Below are 12,999 nucleotides of genomic sequence, written 5' to 3'. Positions count from 1 at the left end.
CAACACCACACACCGTAATCCAGCACACCTGATACTGCCTGGGCTCCATACAGCAAGGTGCATGGCAGCCCCAGGCAGCACTGCATCCAGACTTATGGTTCACCCCTCCGGGTAACCAGTCCCCTTCCGGAGGTATCAACATACCGGGTGACGAATAGCATACATGCAGGGACCAACACCAACAACAGCCCAGACATGTAACAACTAACAAAACGCTTCACACACCCAGAACATAAACCAACATCACATATACAACAAGTGAGGGTAAAGGTACATGGAGGGTACATGAGGGAGGGCAATTTATGTTCCATGAAGTGGCCCTCAAGGACTGGGCAGAAACACCCAGGCAAGGAGCAAAGCTCCAACACCAAGCAAGGCTGTAGTAAAACTGCTCCCAGCCAGCAAGCCACAGGTATATATCAAGCCCACGGCCACACCCAGGAAACACCTTAATCCACACTAGCAAGAAGATTAACCCCTTGCCCACCAAACAGCAGGAAGGCAAACCTTAAAGGGAAAGTGCACATGCAAACTGCCAACAACAGGTTGCCACTGGCAACCAGTCTGCATTGCAACCGCGTCACGGTCAAACACCATTATGACTCCATTCCTACAGAGATTCTGCTAAAGATCATATTAAACTGTATTCAGGATCATAATCCCTGACAATGAGAGCAGAGAGGGGGATAGTCAGCTCTTTACCTCAGTGTTGTGAAGTAACTTGTCCTGCTGTGTGATTAGGACAGGTTAGGTTTTGTGTGTACTAATAAGACGGCAGCCATTTTATTTTTTCCTAATGTTTGTTCGCCAGGCAAAACGAGCCATTATAACTAATGAAAGGTATTTGGGAATATAGTTACAATAAAGTAATATTCACTTGTATAAACTATGTGAACTGAGTATGCTGCCATATAGAGCGGCGCCCGGGGATCTCACTGCACTTACTATTATCCCCGGGCGCCGCTCCGTTCTCCTGTTATAGGCTACGGTACCTTTGCTCCTAAAGTTATAGTAGGCGGGTCTTCCCTTGTCCTGTGGGCGTCTCCTTCTCCTAGGCTGCAGCGCTGGCCAATCGTAGCGCACAACTCACAGCCTGGGAGAAAAAAACCTCCCAAGCTGTGAGCTGTGCGCTACGATTGGCCAGCGCTGCAGCCTAGGAGAAGGAGACGCCCACAGGACAAGGGAAGACCCGCCTACTATAACTTAAGGAGCAAAGGTACCGGAGCCTATAACGGGGGAACGGAGCGGCGCCCGGGGATAATAGTAAGTGCAGTGAGATCCCCGGGCGCCGCTCTATATGGCAGCATACTCAGTTCACATAGTTTATACAAGTGAAAGGTCCTCTTTAAGTATTTTCATTTTTTTTATTCCTGGAGAACCCCTTTAAGCTCCACCTTTTTGCTGAGTTCTTGATCCAAAGAAAGGAGAGATCAGCAGGAGACTAACTTTTTTGTTCTCTACAAAATTTCTACTACACTGTGTCAGGATTATGGAGGAAGCGATGCAGACTTACAAACAGTGACGAAAGCTATATTTATTGCTTATTTTTATTATTCATTTGCAGGTTTAGTGTTTTTTTTAACAATAAGTCTGTACAGGCTCGGACTGGCCCACCGGGGAGCCTGGGAAATCCTTGGTGGGCCCCCAAACCAGCAAGTGAGCTTCCTTGCTTAGAGGCTGTCTGTGATGAGCTCCGCCTGTACACAGTGGGGTGAATGCTGCCTGCGATTCATTATAAATGAGAAGGAGGGCTCCATACCAGCGCTGGTTAATGGGAACGTAATCAGCGCTCCTGGTCAGTAAGGCTATTTCCACATGATCAGATTTTCATAAAATCGCTGCAAAAAAAGAGGCATTTTGCAGAAATTTTATGTAAATTAGATCATGTGGAAACAGTCTTACTTTGACCAGAAGTGCTGATTGGACTAAAACCAGTCAGTCAATACCACTGACAGGATCTCCTCCAATGAGGCAGCTCTGCTAGAAGGACTGCTGCCTGTGTGATCAGTCTGGAGCCCTGTCCTGCTGCGAGGGGGAGAAGTCTGGCTCAGGACCTGGGGACACAACTAGCAACACAGAGGGCCATGAGGTGAGGAAGGAATATATGTATTGTAATTGGTTTAAAAAAGTGTCTACATGTATGACAGTGTGTGTATGTAAGAGTACCTACATGTATGACAGTGTGTATATGTAAGAGTTCCTGCATGTATGACAGTGTGTGTATGTAAGAGTACCTGCATGTATGACATTGTGTGTATGTAAGAGTACCTGCATGTATGATAGTGTGTGTATGTAAGAGTACATGCATGTATGATAGTGTGTGTATGAAAGGGTGCCTGCATGTATAACAGTGTGAATAGGAAAGAGTGCTGGCATGTGTAGAAGTGTGTGTGTAGCAGAGTTCTGTTGCTGTATCTATGCACAGAGCTTGGTATTGTTATGGTATCTAAGTATTGAGCTTGAAGGGGGTGCCTAAGTTCACATTTTGGGGTCAAACTACAGGGATGATGTGTCACAGCCATTATCTCTGGCTGTGACCTTCCGTCCTTGCTCATTCGGCACTCCTCGCTGCAGTTTCAATTCTGTGTGTTCTTTGTGATTCTTTATGGGTTAACTCCCCTGTGTTCCTATCTGGAGTTAATCCTCTCTGTCTGCTCCATGGGTGTGGCCTCTCTGCTGCACTCATGGAACCTGTATATAAGGCTGAGGTTTCCTCAGTTCTGTGTCAGCTCTCGTGGTGTGTGTTGTCTTGTCCTGCTCCTTGTTTGTACTCACTCTCCCATGCTGCTGACCCATGGGATCCGTGTCTGTCTGTGCTCTGTGGGTTTCCTACTTGTTCATTGCCGTCCTCTTTCCTGTGTTTCTGTTATCTGTTCTGCTAGTTATGTTTGAGTCACCTTGTGTGTATTTATATCTCTCTGTTAAGCAGCAGCGTGCCTTGCTGCAGAGTTCTATGGGCAAGGCCACGCAGTATACCACTGGTGGAGCTAGTCCTTCTCTGCTTGTGTTTTTAGTTGCCTGCTTGTATTTGCCTGTTTGTTATGTTTGCCTATGTACCGTCGTTACCTGTTGTCCGTTTGCTCCTGTTGTCACTAGTTGTCTAGTTCACACTCCAGAGTGGACCCTGGCAATTCCCTGCGGCAAAGCCTAACCCTACCATCTGGGGCCCTAGTGAATACCAGGAGTTTCTTAGTCACCCCCCTCTGGAGTATTACTAGACAGTGGCACAGTGGGGGGTTTCCTCCCACTGTGCGGACGGTACATAGAGCTCTCAATTTCCCTGTGTTTCCCTCCTTGGGTTCTGTTTGTGCAATAAACTCTGTTGTGACTGTACCGTATTGCTTTTTTTTTTTTTTTTGCTCGGCGACGCGGAGGTCTCTCCTGGGACCTCCAACTCTTTTTTTTTTTTATATTTTTATTATAAGTTTCCAAGTATAAACAAGAGGTATCAGGGTACCAAGGTATAGGCTCGCAGGCCACGCAAAAGTGATTTTAAGTACAGAGTAGGTACATCACAGATACAAAAATAGTGCAACATGTATAAATTAGCAAGAGAATCAATTACTAACAGACTTGAGAGAGGCATACACTGATGAGAGAGATGCGGAGCTAAGGACGGGTGGTTAGCGGTATCACCTGGTGCGACGGGATTTGAGAATGCAGCGGGTGTTAAGGAGGTCCTCCGGGTGGGGTGCACATTATATTATAAGGCAGAACCAAGTAGCTACATATAATAGTTCAAAACGACTTAGGAGCCGTTAGAGTTCACTAAGATTTGGGGGTTCTGTAATTAGACCAAAGGGACCATTTTTTGAGAAATGTCAAATGTGTGCGTGTTTCCCAAGAGGACAATTCCTCGAACCTATGGAGCTGATCTATTTTATGGATCAATTGTTCTAGAGTTGGGACTAAAGGTTGTAGCCAAAATTTAGGGAGCAAAAGGCGAGCCGCCAACAGCATTTGTGTGAAAATCAAGGGCGGTTTCACATGTTCCTTTTCTTGGGAGAGGGATAAGAGGGCAATTTTTCGGGCTACCGAAAAAACCTCACTCCCCCACTTATAGATGACAGGGCATATCCACCAGATGTGGAGAAATGTTCCTCTCTCCCCAAGGCACCTCCAGCAGGTGTCCGAAGCAGTCTCAGTGTATCTTGAGGTCTTATCTGGCATGTTATACCATCTGGTGAGGATTTTGTAGCAGTTTTCCTGAATTTGGACACAGCGGGAGGCTCCATGGGGAGATTCCAGGAGTTTAGGTAGGGATTCAAATGAAAAGCTGATGTTCAGGTCCAGTTCCCATTGTTTCACGAAGGACGGCTTAGCTAACAGTGGTGGCAGCCGCAGTTTACTATAAATCTGTGATATGAGTTTTCTGGGTGCAGAGTGTAGGGATACCAGTGCCTCAAACCAAACCAGAGGGCGCGATAGGTCACCTATTTTAATATGTTGTTTTAGGTAAGCTCTGAGGTAAGCGACAGAGGGACCTCCAACTCTTGACATGATGTTAAAATAAAACTAAAAAAAATATATATTTTTTTTACTCACCAGCCTGATCACTATTTGATCCAGCACCAATGCCCTGTTCTATCTGTCGGGCTGCAGCTGGGACATAATGTTTTGGCTGCTGCTGTAAAATGCCTGTGTACCGCACCTGACTGCTGTAACTGATCACTGTCCTTAGCTGAAGCGGTCATGTGCGCTATTGCACTACAGCTTCCTATATAAAGGTTTATTTTAAAGAATGTTGATGCAAATCGGAAAACCCCCTTGTGTCAATATTTGCATGAAACTATAGGGTGGGCCCCTAGAGTCACTTCTAATGGTGGTCTCTTGGCACCCCAGTCCCACACTGAGTCTGTACTATATTCTGAAACACCCTCACATTTTATGAGACCATTTTATGAGATCAGATTTATGTATTATGAGCAGCATACATAACGCAGGTACCATAAACACAGCAAGGCAGTTTTCATGGAATACATAGGTAGGAACATGGAGTCCCTACAGTTTTGTACTATAAACGATTAGACAATCTGTGTTCTCGCATATGGTTTGGAGACCTACAGCATGGATTCATAGAATCTATGGGTGCTGTAGTACAACTGGAAGGTTGTATGGAGCCTCAATAAAGGTGTTTTAATGAGCCCCAAGCAAAATTTAGAATTTTCTTCAAATTAAGCATTTTTAGCAATGAAGTAGGACTACACAGACAATAGATAAAACTGTGTTATGTGTGTAAGTTTGAAAAATGTTCTTACATCTTAGAAGTCTTTCTCTCTTTGATGGATCTGGTTGAATAATTCGGCAGGGACTTGAGCTGAAATATGACAGACATTAAAATAACTAACATTGACTCAATATACATTACTTCAACAACTACTATTCAGCACAATTCAAACAGAACTTGAGCAACAATAAATGCTGCACAGCGAATGTATGGCTCACAAGCTAACACCAGTAGATAAGAGGATGAGTTATATTATGGGGAAACTGCAGTGAGTTTTATTTTAGATCTACAGGAACTTCATTCCAGAGTCCTTATTAGAGATGAGCGAATCGATTCTAAAAATCGATTCGTCTCATCAGCAGGGTTTCTTCACCTGTGGGGGGCAGTGTCTGCAGGTGAAGAAGGACACACCTATCGCAAGATTGACAGGGCCAGACATTTAGCCCGGCCCTTACAATTTCCTGTTGGCACCGCTGCTCCGATTAGCAGAGCAAGGGCACAGGTTCTGCTTCGTCTTTGGAGTAGCAGCAAAAGTGGGAAATTGTAAGAACCAAGGTAAAGGGGGGGGGGGGGCGCACTGCCAACCAATGATTTTAATACTTAGGAGGGGAAGGGGGAGGGTGCACTGCCCACCAATGATTTTAATACCGGGAAGGTGCACTGGGGGCTGATGGAGAAGGCACCGGGGGGCTGGTGAGAAGCACTGGGGGCTGATGGAGAGGCACTGAGGGCTGGTGAGAGGTACTGGGGGCTGATGGAGAGTCACTGGGCGCTGATGGAGAGGCTACTGGGTGCTGATGGAGAGGCTACTGGGGCTTCTGTGAGTCTACTGGGGCTGCTATGAGGCATGGGGCTCTTATCTGAGGTCTGATTGGAGGTCATTCATATTGGGGTCTGAGCTGAGGTGTTATCTAAGGTCTTATTGGGGTCTTATTAACATTGGGGATCTTATTGGGGCTGTAAACTTAGGTCTGATTAACATTGGGGGTCTGATTGGTGGTCTGACTTGAGGTATAATGAATTATTTTTTTCCGGAGCAGCTTGGAGAAAAAAAGGCCTCACAGTCTCCCACACTTCTGCCTGGCCTAGCCAGCCAGCACCCCTGAGGCCAAGCCAGCCAGCACCCCTGAGGCCAAGCCTGCCAGCACTCCTGAGGCCAAGCCAGCCAGCACCCCTGAGGCCAAGCCAGCCAGCACCCCTGAGGCCAAGCCAGCCAGCACCCCTGAGGCTTAAGAACTGTAAGTAAATTATATACAAGGGGAGCTTATAATATGAAAGAGACAAATTATGTCTGAACAGACATATAGCGCAAATTCCAGTTTTTGTTTACATTTTATGTTGCACTGAATTTTCTGCTAAATATATATACACGTGTATCAGCACTAGATATATATCCCTTACTCTCCCTAATCCCCAAACTACACAAGATACATATCCCTACCTTCTGTCTAATACACATACATACCCCACAATATGTACTTTCACCTTCTTGTGTTACAGACCCCTGTACAATTTAACAATCTTCTTTAATACACAGACATTTAGATTCATACATTTCCTACACTTGCACAAAGGCGTTGCCAGTGACCAACTGTCTGTGCTCAGTCTTACGCGTAACCATCGCAAGTGCATGAGAGCTGCGGTGGCGAGGTCCGAGAGGTATGTGGGGGTGGGAGATCCGGTAGGGGGGAGCCCATAAAAAATGTAGCTATGGGGCCCAGTCATTTCTAGCTACGCCCCTGCTGCCGTTAACATTATTTCATACTGAAGACAATCACTAATGACATTGATCAGCAGATGTTTGACAATTAGTGACCAGCAGAAGTTTAATATAGGGCGTAGCTTACACTGGATTTAGAATTGCCATGATTGCTGGGCGCCATCTGTGTGACATGTGAATGAAGCGGTGGTGTGCATGCCTTTTGTTAAGGGTACAATATGAAAAAGGAAAATACCATTCAGCAGTTGCAGTACACAAGAGTACCAGCAGACCTGAAGACTACTAATACAGATTAGTTAAGGAGAAAACAAAGTCAGGTAAGAGGCTATAAGCTACTGTAAATGACTATAGGCAACAAGAACTGGAGAAGAATAAGTGGCTGTTCACACAGCGTTTTTTTTCTGCTGGAATTTTGGGGCAGACACTGCGGTAAAGTTCCACCAGTTGCCACACTGTTTCTGCATCCTATTGTTTTCAGGAGGAGGCAGCTCTGAAAATCGCAGAGAGGCTGCACCAAAAATGGACATGTCCTTTCTCAGAGTTGCCTCTCATTGAAAAGAATGGGAGGCATAAACATCACAGCCTTGTCTGAGCCACAGAAAAAATGCCAATTCAATGGCACCTAAGTGGTCATTGAGGACAGAGTATTTTTATAATTAGAAATTAAAGAACATTCCCTTTCAAACTTATCCATGGTCTTAGGGTACTTTCACACTTGCGGCAGGACAGATCCGACAGGCTGTTCACCCTGTCGGATCCGTCCTTCCGCTGTTTCGCCTGGCCACAGGAACGCCGCTCCGTCCCCATTGATTATAATGGGGACGGGGGTGGCGCTCCGGCGCAGTATGGCAGTGCACGGCGAAAGGCCGCCGGACTAAAAGTCCTGCATGTCCGACTTTTTAGTCTGGCGGCCTCTGACCGCGAACTGCCATACTGCGCCGGAGCGCCGCCCCGTCCCCATTATAGTCAATGGGGACGGAGCGGTGGTCTGGCGGCATGGCGAAATAGCGGAAGGACGGATCCGACAGGGTGAACAGCCTGTCGGATCCATCCTGCCGCTAGTGTGAAAGTACCCTTACATAAAGAATCCATGAGGTGTTCTGTTTAACAAATCTCTTAAAGAGGACCTGTCACTTCTCCTGACATATTTGTTGTTTCATATAGAAACGGACAAGTCAAAAGTCATGACTAGAGATGAGCGAATCGAATCCCACGAAGTGGAATTCGATCCGAATTTCAGGGTAAATTCCATTCGCCTCAAAGCCGAATTTCCTCATGCTTCGTGTTAGTGAATCGATTTTACCTGAAATAGTGTAAAAAACAACAAAATTCAAACTTACCGCCTCCATTTGATCACGACGGGCCGCCATCCGTCATCTTGATTGAAGATCTCAGCCGAAATCCCGTGCATGGTGATGTACTGTATGACGTCACCACGCCAGACGGCGTGATCACGTCATCTTGCGCCGTGTGAAATTTCACGGCAGATCTTTAAGCAAGATGGCGGCAGCCGGCCTGTCGCAAGCAAATGGAGGCGGTAAGTTTCATAAAAAATGTATTTTAGGTTAATTTTACACTGTTTTTACACTCAGGTGCCGCAATCATGTATGTGGAGCTATCGCAGCTCCCTGTCATTGCGCCTGCTAATTACAAAAAAATTCGCTTTGTGACAAGTAATTCGTCACAAAGCAAATTTTTTTGTAAAATTCAGCGAATCAGCTGAATCTAACTTTTCAATAATTCGCTCATCTCTAGTCATGATATGTCAGAAGTCATAACAGGTCGAGTTGTAAGTTACTGTATTTAGCAGTGGTCAGAAAATGTGCAAACAGTGGACTGGGATTGACATCACCTCTAACACCTTTTGTATATGGGCTCTTAATTCTATCCAGAAAATAGAAATGGTAGGGACAATCCCTAAAATATGAGATCAAGTGACTTATACAGTCAATAAGCAGTGGGAGGATAATTTTTCCTTGTTCTGGAATCTGTTCCTGCATATAAAGAAAAGAAAATTTACTGAAAAAGGGTTGTCCCTTCTGGAAGTATAGCATATTGCTAGGACCATGCCATAAATAGGAAAAAGTAACCATCTGACATTTATGGCATATCCTAGCAATATGCCATAGATATCCAAGACGGGAATATCCCTTTAAAAGTAGATCTCCAAAATATGGTGTGTGACATTTTATCGTGTATGATGGTATTTTTTAATCACCTTCCATTATTGGTTGAATTATTCACTCTATGGTGTGTGGGGTTTCGCTCTGGTAGATAGGGTAAGCGGACGCAGTACAGAGGCAAAAGACAAGTTCTTAATGCAAAACTTAAGTGTTTATTCACACTTGAGGCAAATGCACAAAACAATGCATTACTTTGCAGTCTTGGTGTTTACTTCACACAAAATGGAAGTGCATCTTGGTGTTACTTCACGCAAATTGGAAAGTTCATATAAGACAAGTCACCTTGATGTCAGTTCTGCCTCCAGCAGTCCATGGCAGGCTTTAGGTGGCCTGTTTGCTCGGCCCATGGGTCTCAGCCCTCCAACCTGGCACCAAGACTCAGATCCCAACACAGAGATCCTGCTGCTGAGCCCAGCTGTCTATTTAAGGACAGCCAGGTGCTGCCAAAAACCCGGACCAGCAATTAAAATCCAGTCCAGTATTTGACCCCATCTGGCAGCAAATCAGCCCAGCAGCACACGCTGGGAGGAAAATACCTGTTTTCCCAGACCATTCCCCTCACTGTGTCACAGGTGGTATAATTCATTTACAGTATAGCAGTACTGTTTGGAAAATGAATTTAAAAAAAATTATACAGAAAAAATGTTTCACCGATCAGCATCTTGAATCTTAAAATAGATGAGGAAGTATAAAGTATATAAGAGTGATGCATGGCATTGAATTATTATACAATGAATATATATATATATATATATATATATATATATATACATATATATATATATACACACACACAGTGCCTTAAAAAAGTATTCATGCCCCTTGATCTTTTCCGCATATTTTCACGTTACTCCCACAAACTTAAATTTATTTTATTGGGATTTTATTTGATAGACCAACACAAAGTCGCAAGTATGTGAAAAGAAAATGATACATAGTTTTCAAAATCTGTAATAAACAAAAATCTGGACAGTGTGGCATGCATTTGTATTTAGCCCCCTTTACGCCGTACCCCTAAATAAATTCTAGTGTAACCAACTTCCTTCAGAAGTCATCTCATTAGTAAATAGAGTCCACCTGTGTGTAATTTATTCTCAGTATCACTACAACTGTTCTGTGAAGTCCTCAGAGGTGTGTTAGAACATTAGTGATCAAACAGTATCATAAAAACCCAAGCTCTGAGCATCTCACGGAACAATTTTCAATCCATCATCCGAAAATGGAAAGAATATGGCACAACTTCAGATCTACCAAGACATGGTCGTCCACCTAAACTATCAGCCCAGGCAAGGTGAGCACTAAGTAGAGAAGCAGCCAAGTGGCCCATGGTCACTCTGGAGGACCTGCAGATATCCACAGCTCAGGTGGGAGAATCTGTCCACAACTACTTGTCGTGTACTCCACAAATCTGGCCTTTATGGAACAATAGCAAGAAGAAAGACATTTTTGAAAGCAAGCCAGCAGAAGTCCAGTTTGTAGTCTGCCACAAGCCATGTAGGGGATACAGCAAACATGTGGAAAAAGATGCTCTGGTCAAATGAGACCAAAGTTGAACTTTTTGGCCTAAATGCAAAACGGTTTGTGGGACTGAAAACTAACACTGTGCATCACCCTGAACACACCATCTCCACCATGAAATATGGTGGTGGCAGCATCATGCTGTGGGGATGCTTTTCTTCAGCAGGGACATGGAAGCTGGTCAGAGTTGATGGGAAGATAGATAGAACTAAATACAGGGCAGTCTTGGAGGAAAACCTGGTAGAGGCTGCAAAAGACTTGAGACTGGGGCAGAGGTTCACCTTCCAGCAAGACAACGATCCTAAACATACAGCCAGAGCAGAGGCATAGCTATAGGTGGTGCAGAGGGAGCCTTTGGCCTAAGGGGGCCCAAAGACCCTTGTGCCACATAAGAAGACACCGTTATTATAGAAAGTGCATGCTGGTCAAGTCACACCTTTTGCTGTAGAGAAGATTTTAGGTCCAGAATGTGGCATGGGGAGTGCCGTTTCAATATTTGCCTCAGACAGCATGAAGGCTATGTGCTTCATGGCCCCTGGCCACAAAGGGGGAAGGGGGGCCTAAGCTGAACTATTGCACCAAGACCCATGAGCCTTTAGCTGTGCCCCTCACCCAGAGCTACAATGAAATTGTTTAGATCAAAACATATTCAGGTGTTAGAATGACCCATTCAAAATTCAGACTTAAATCCCATTGAGATTCTGTGGCAGAACTTGAAAATTGCTGTTCACAGAGGCTTTCTATCCAATCTGACTGAGCTTAAGCCATATTGCAAACAAAAAAGGGCAAACATTTCAGCCTCTAGACTCTAGATGTGAAAAGCTTGCAGACTTGAAGCTGTAATTACAGCGAAAGGTGGTAGTCCTACAAAGTATTGACTCACTTTTCAGATTATTATTTATTAAAAATAAAAAATAAACGTTTTCTTTTCACTTCACAAATACTTGCTACTTTGTGTTGGTCTATCACATAAAATACCAATAAAATACTTTTAAGTTTGAGGGGTATTGATATTTTTTCAAGGCACTGTATGTATGTATATATTATATTTTATATATATATATATATATATATCTCATATATTTACATATGTTATATATATATATTGTGGCAATGTGAACATTAAGGTGTTGTTTGCACCAGGAGCGTGTGACCAAGGGGCCCGGCCTTGGTGGAGTAAAAGCCCTAGCCCAGGTGTCCACTAAAGTAGTTGGGGGATACCATATAGATAGTGTAGCTGGTTCAGCTATTTCAGGGCGGGCTTTTACTGGGAACAGGCAATGTGTTGGGTGGGTGCCTGTTCCCCATGCTCCAGTGACTTGGGGCATGCTCATGACTTGGGGCATCCTCATAACTTGGGGCTTCCCCATGACTTGGGGCATGGTCATGTCCAGGGATCCTATTTAATCCTGCTACTGGATCTTGGGTGTGGCTCACTCTGGAGTATCTTGTTAAGCAGAGTCCTGGTGAGGCTCTGTGTAAGTGGTCTCAGCCGGGTGGGCTGAGGGGCCACTAGGCTAGGCGATAGCCTGAACTTTGGGGGACGCGGTGACGCCTGTGAAACAAGGATCACGAGGCCAGAGTCGGGAGGACTACTGGGCCACAATCCCCCAAAAGGCATTAAAGTGTCACGGCCTGGAGGTTGCTGGACTGAATGGCTAAGGAAAGCCGCATTTGTGTTCCATGTGTTAACAGGGCTCTCTAGGTGAGTCAGGGATATGCTTATGTGTTTAGTTAGAACCTAGCCGGGCAAGGGTTTGTTATTTTGTGTTGATGTCACAAGTGATAAGTTGAAGCTGCGACTTCTTAACCTGTGCTTTGCTAAAGTGTCGGAAATAAAGCAAGAGTTTGGACATTATAATCGTGTCTGCGAAGATATCTGTGAGTGTGACCCCCTGAAAAGAGACGATCCCCTACAACATATATATAAAATATAGAAAAATAATAAGACGTTTACAAGTACCATATAATTCATCCAGGGGAATTAATTAGGGGAATGGTGGTGGTCTGACTCGGTATGGTATTACTTATTTTGGTGGGCATGATGATTGTTTTTTATCTTTTTACTTTGTTAATGTATTATTGGTGTTGCATGTAAATTGGGCTACACAACCTTTGTATGACTAGTTACTTCACGGCCATACGTGTTGTGCCGTGGTTACATTGCCACCTATTGATTTATACACTTGTACTTTATCACCTTTACCTTGTTGCCAGACCACCATAACTGATTTGTTTTTAATAATTTTTAAATTCTTGTGCGTGCTAATCATGTTGAGCAATATTTTGTGAATAAAATCAATTATTTAATTAAATCTTTTTGTGTGCATATATATTTTATTATCTATATA

At 44.3% G+C, this 12,999-nt stretch overlaps 1 protein-coding gene across 2 annotated transcripts in view; it reads right to left on the bottom strand.

The window, feature by feature from the left end:
• The window catches only part of EPSTI1 (epithelial stromal interaction 1), a 166,621-nt gene that overhangs the window by 139,584 nt on the left and 14,038 nt on the right, over positions 1-12,999 (bottom strand). For both annotated transcript variants that reach the window (XM_044285068.1, XM_044285069.1), the window contains exon 2: positions 5,259-5,317. In XM_044285068.1, coding sequence (XP_044141003.1) covers positions 5,259-5,317 — 59 coding nt within the window. The remainder of the gene's footprint in view (positions 1-5,258; positions 5,318-12,999) is intronic.

Source organism: Bufo gargarizans, chromosome 3 (genome assembly GCF_014858855.1).
Source record: "Bufo gargarizans isolate SCDJY-AF-19 chromosome 3, ASM1485885v1, whole genome shotgun sequence".
In the NCBI taxonomy this organism is placed as follows: Eukaryota; Metazoa; Chordata; class Amphibia; order Anura; family Bufonidae; genus Bufo; species Bufo gargarizans.
Note: the sequence above shows the minus strand (reverse complement) of the source record. Positions and strands in the feature narration are given on the sequence as shown.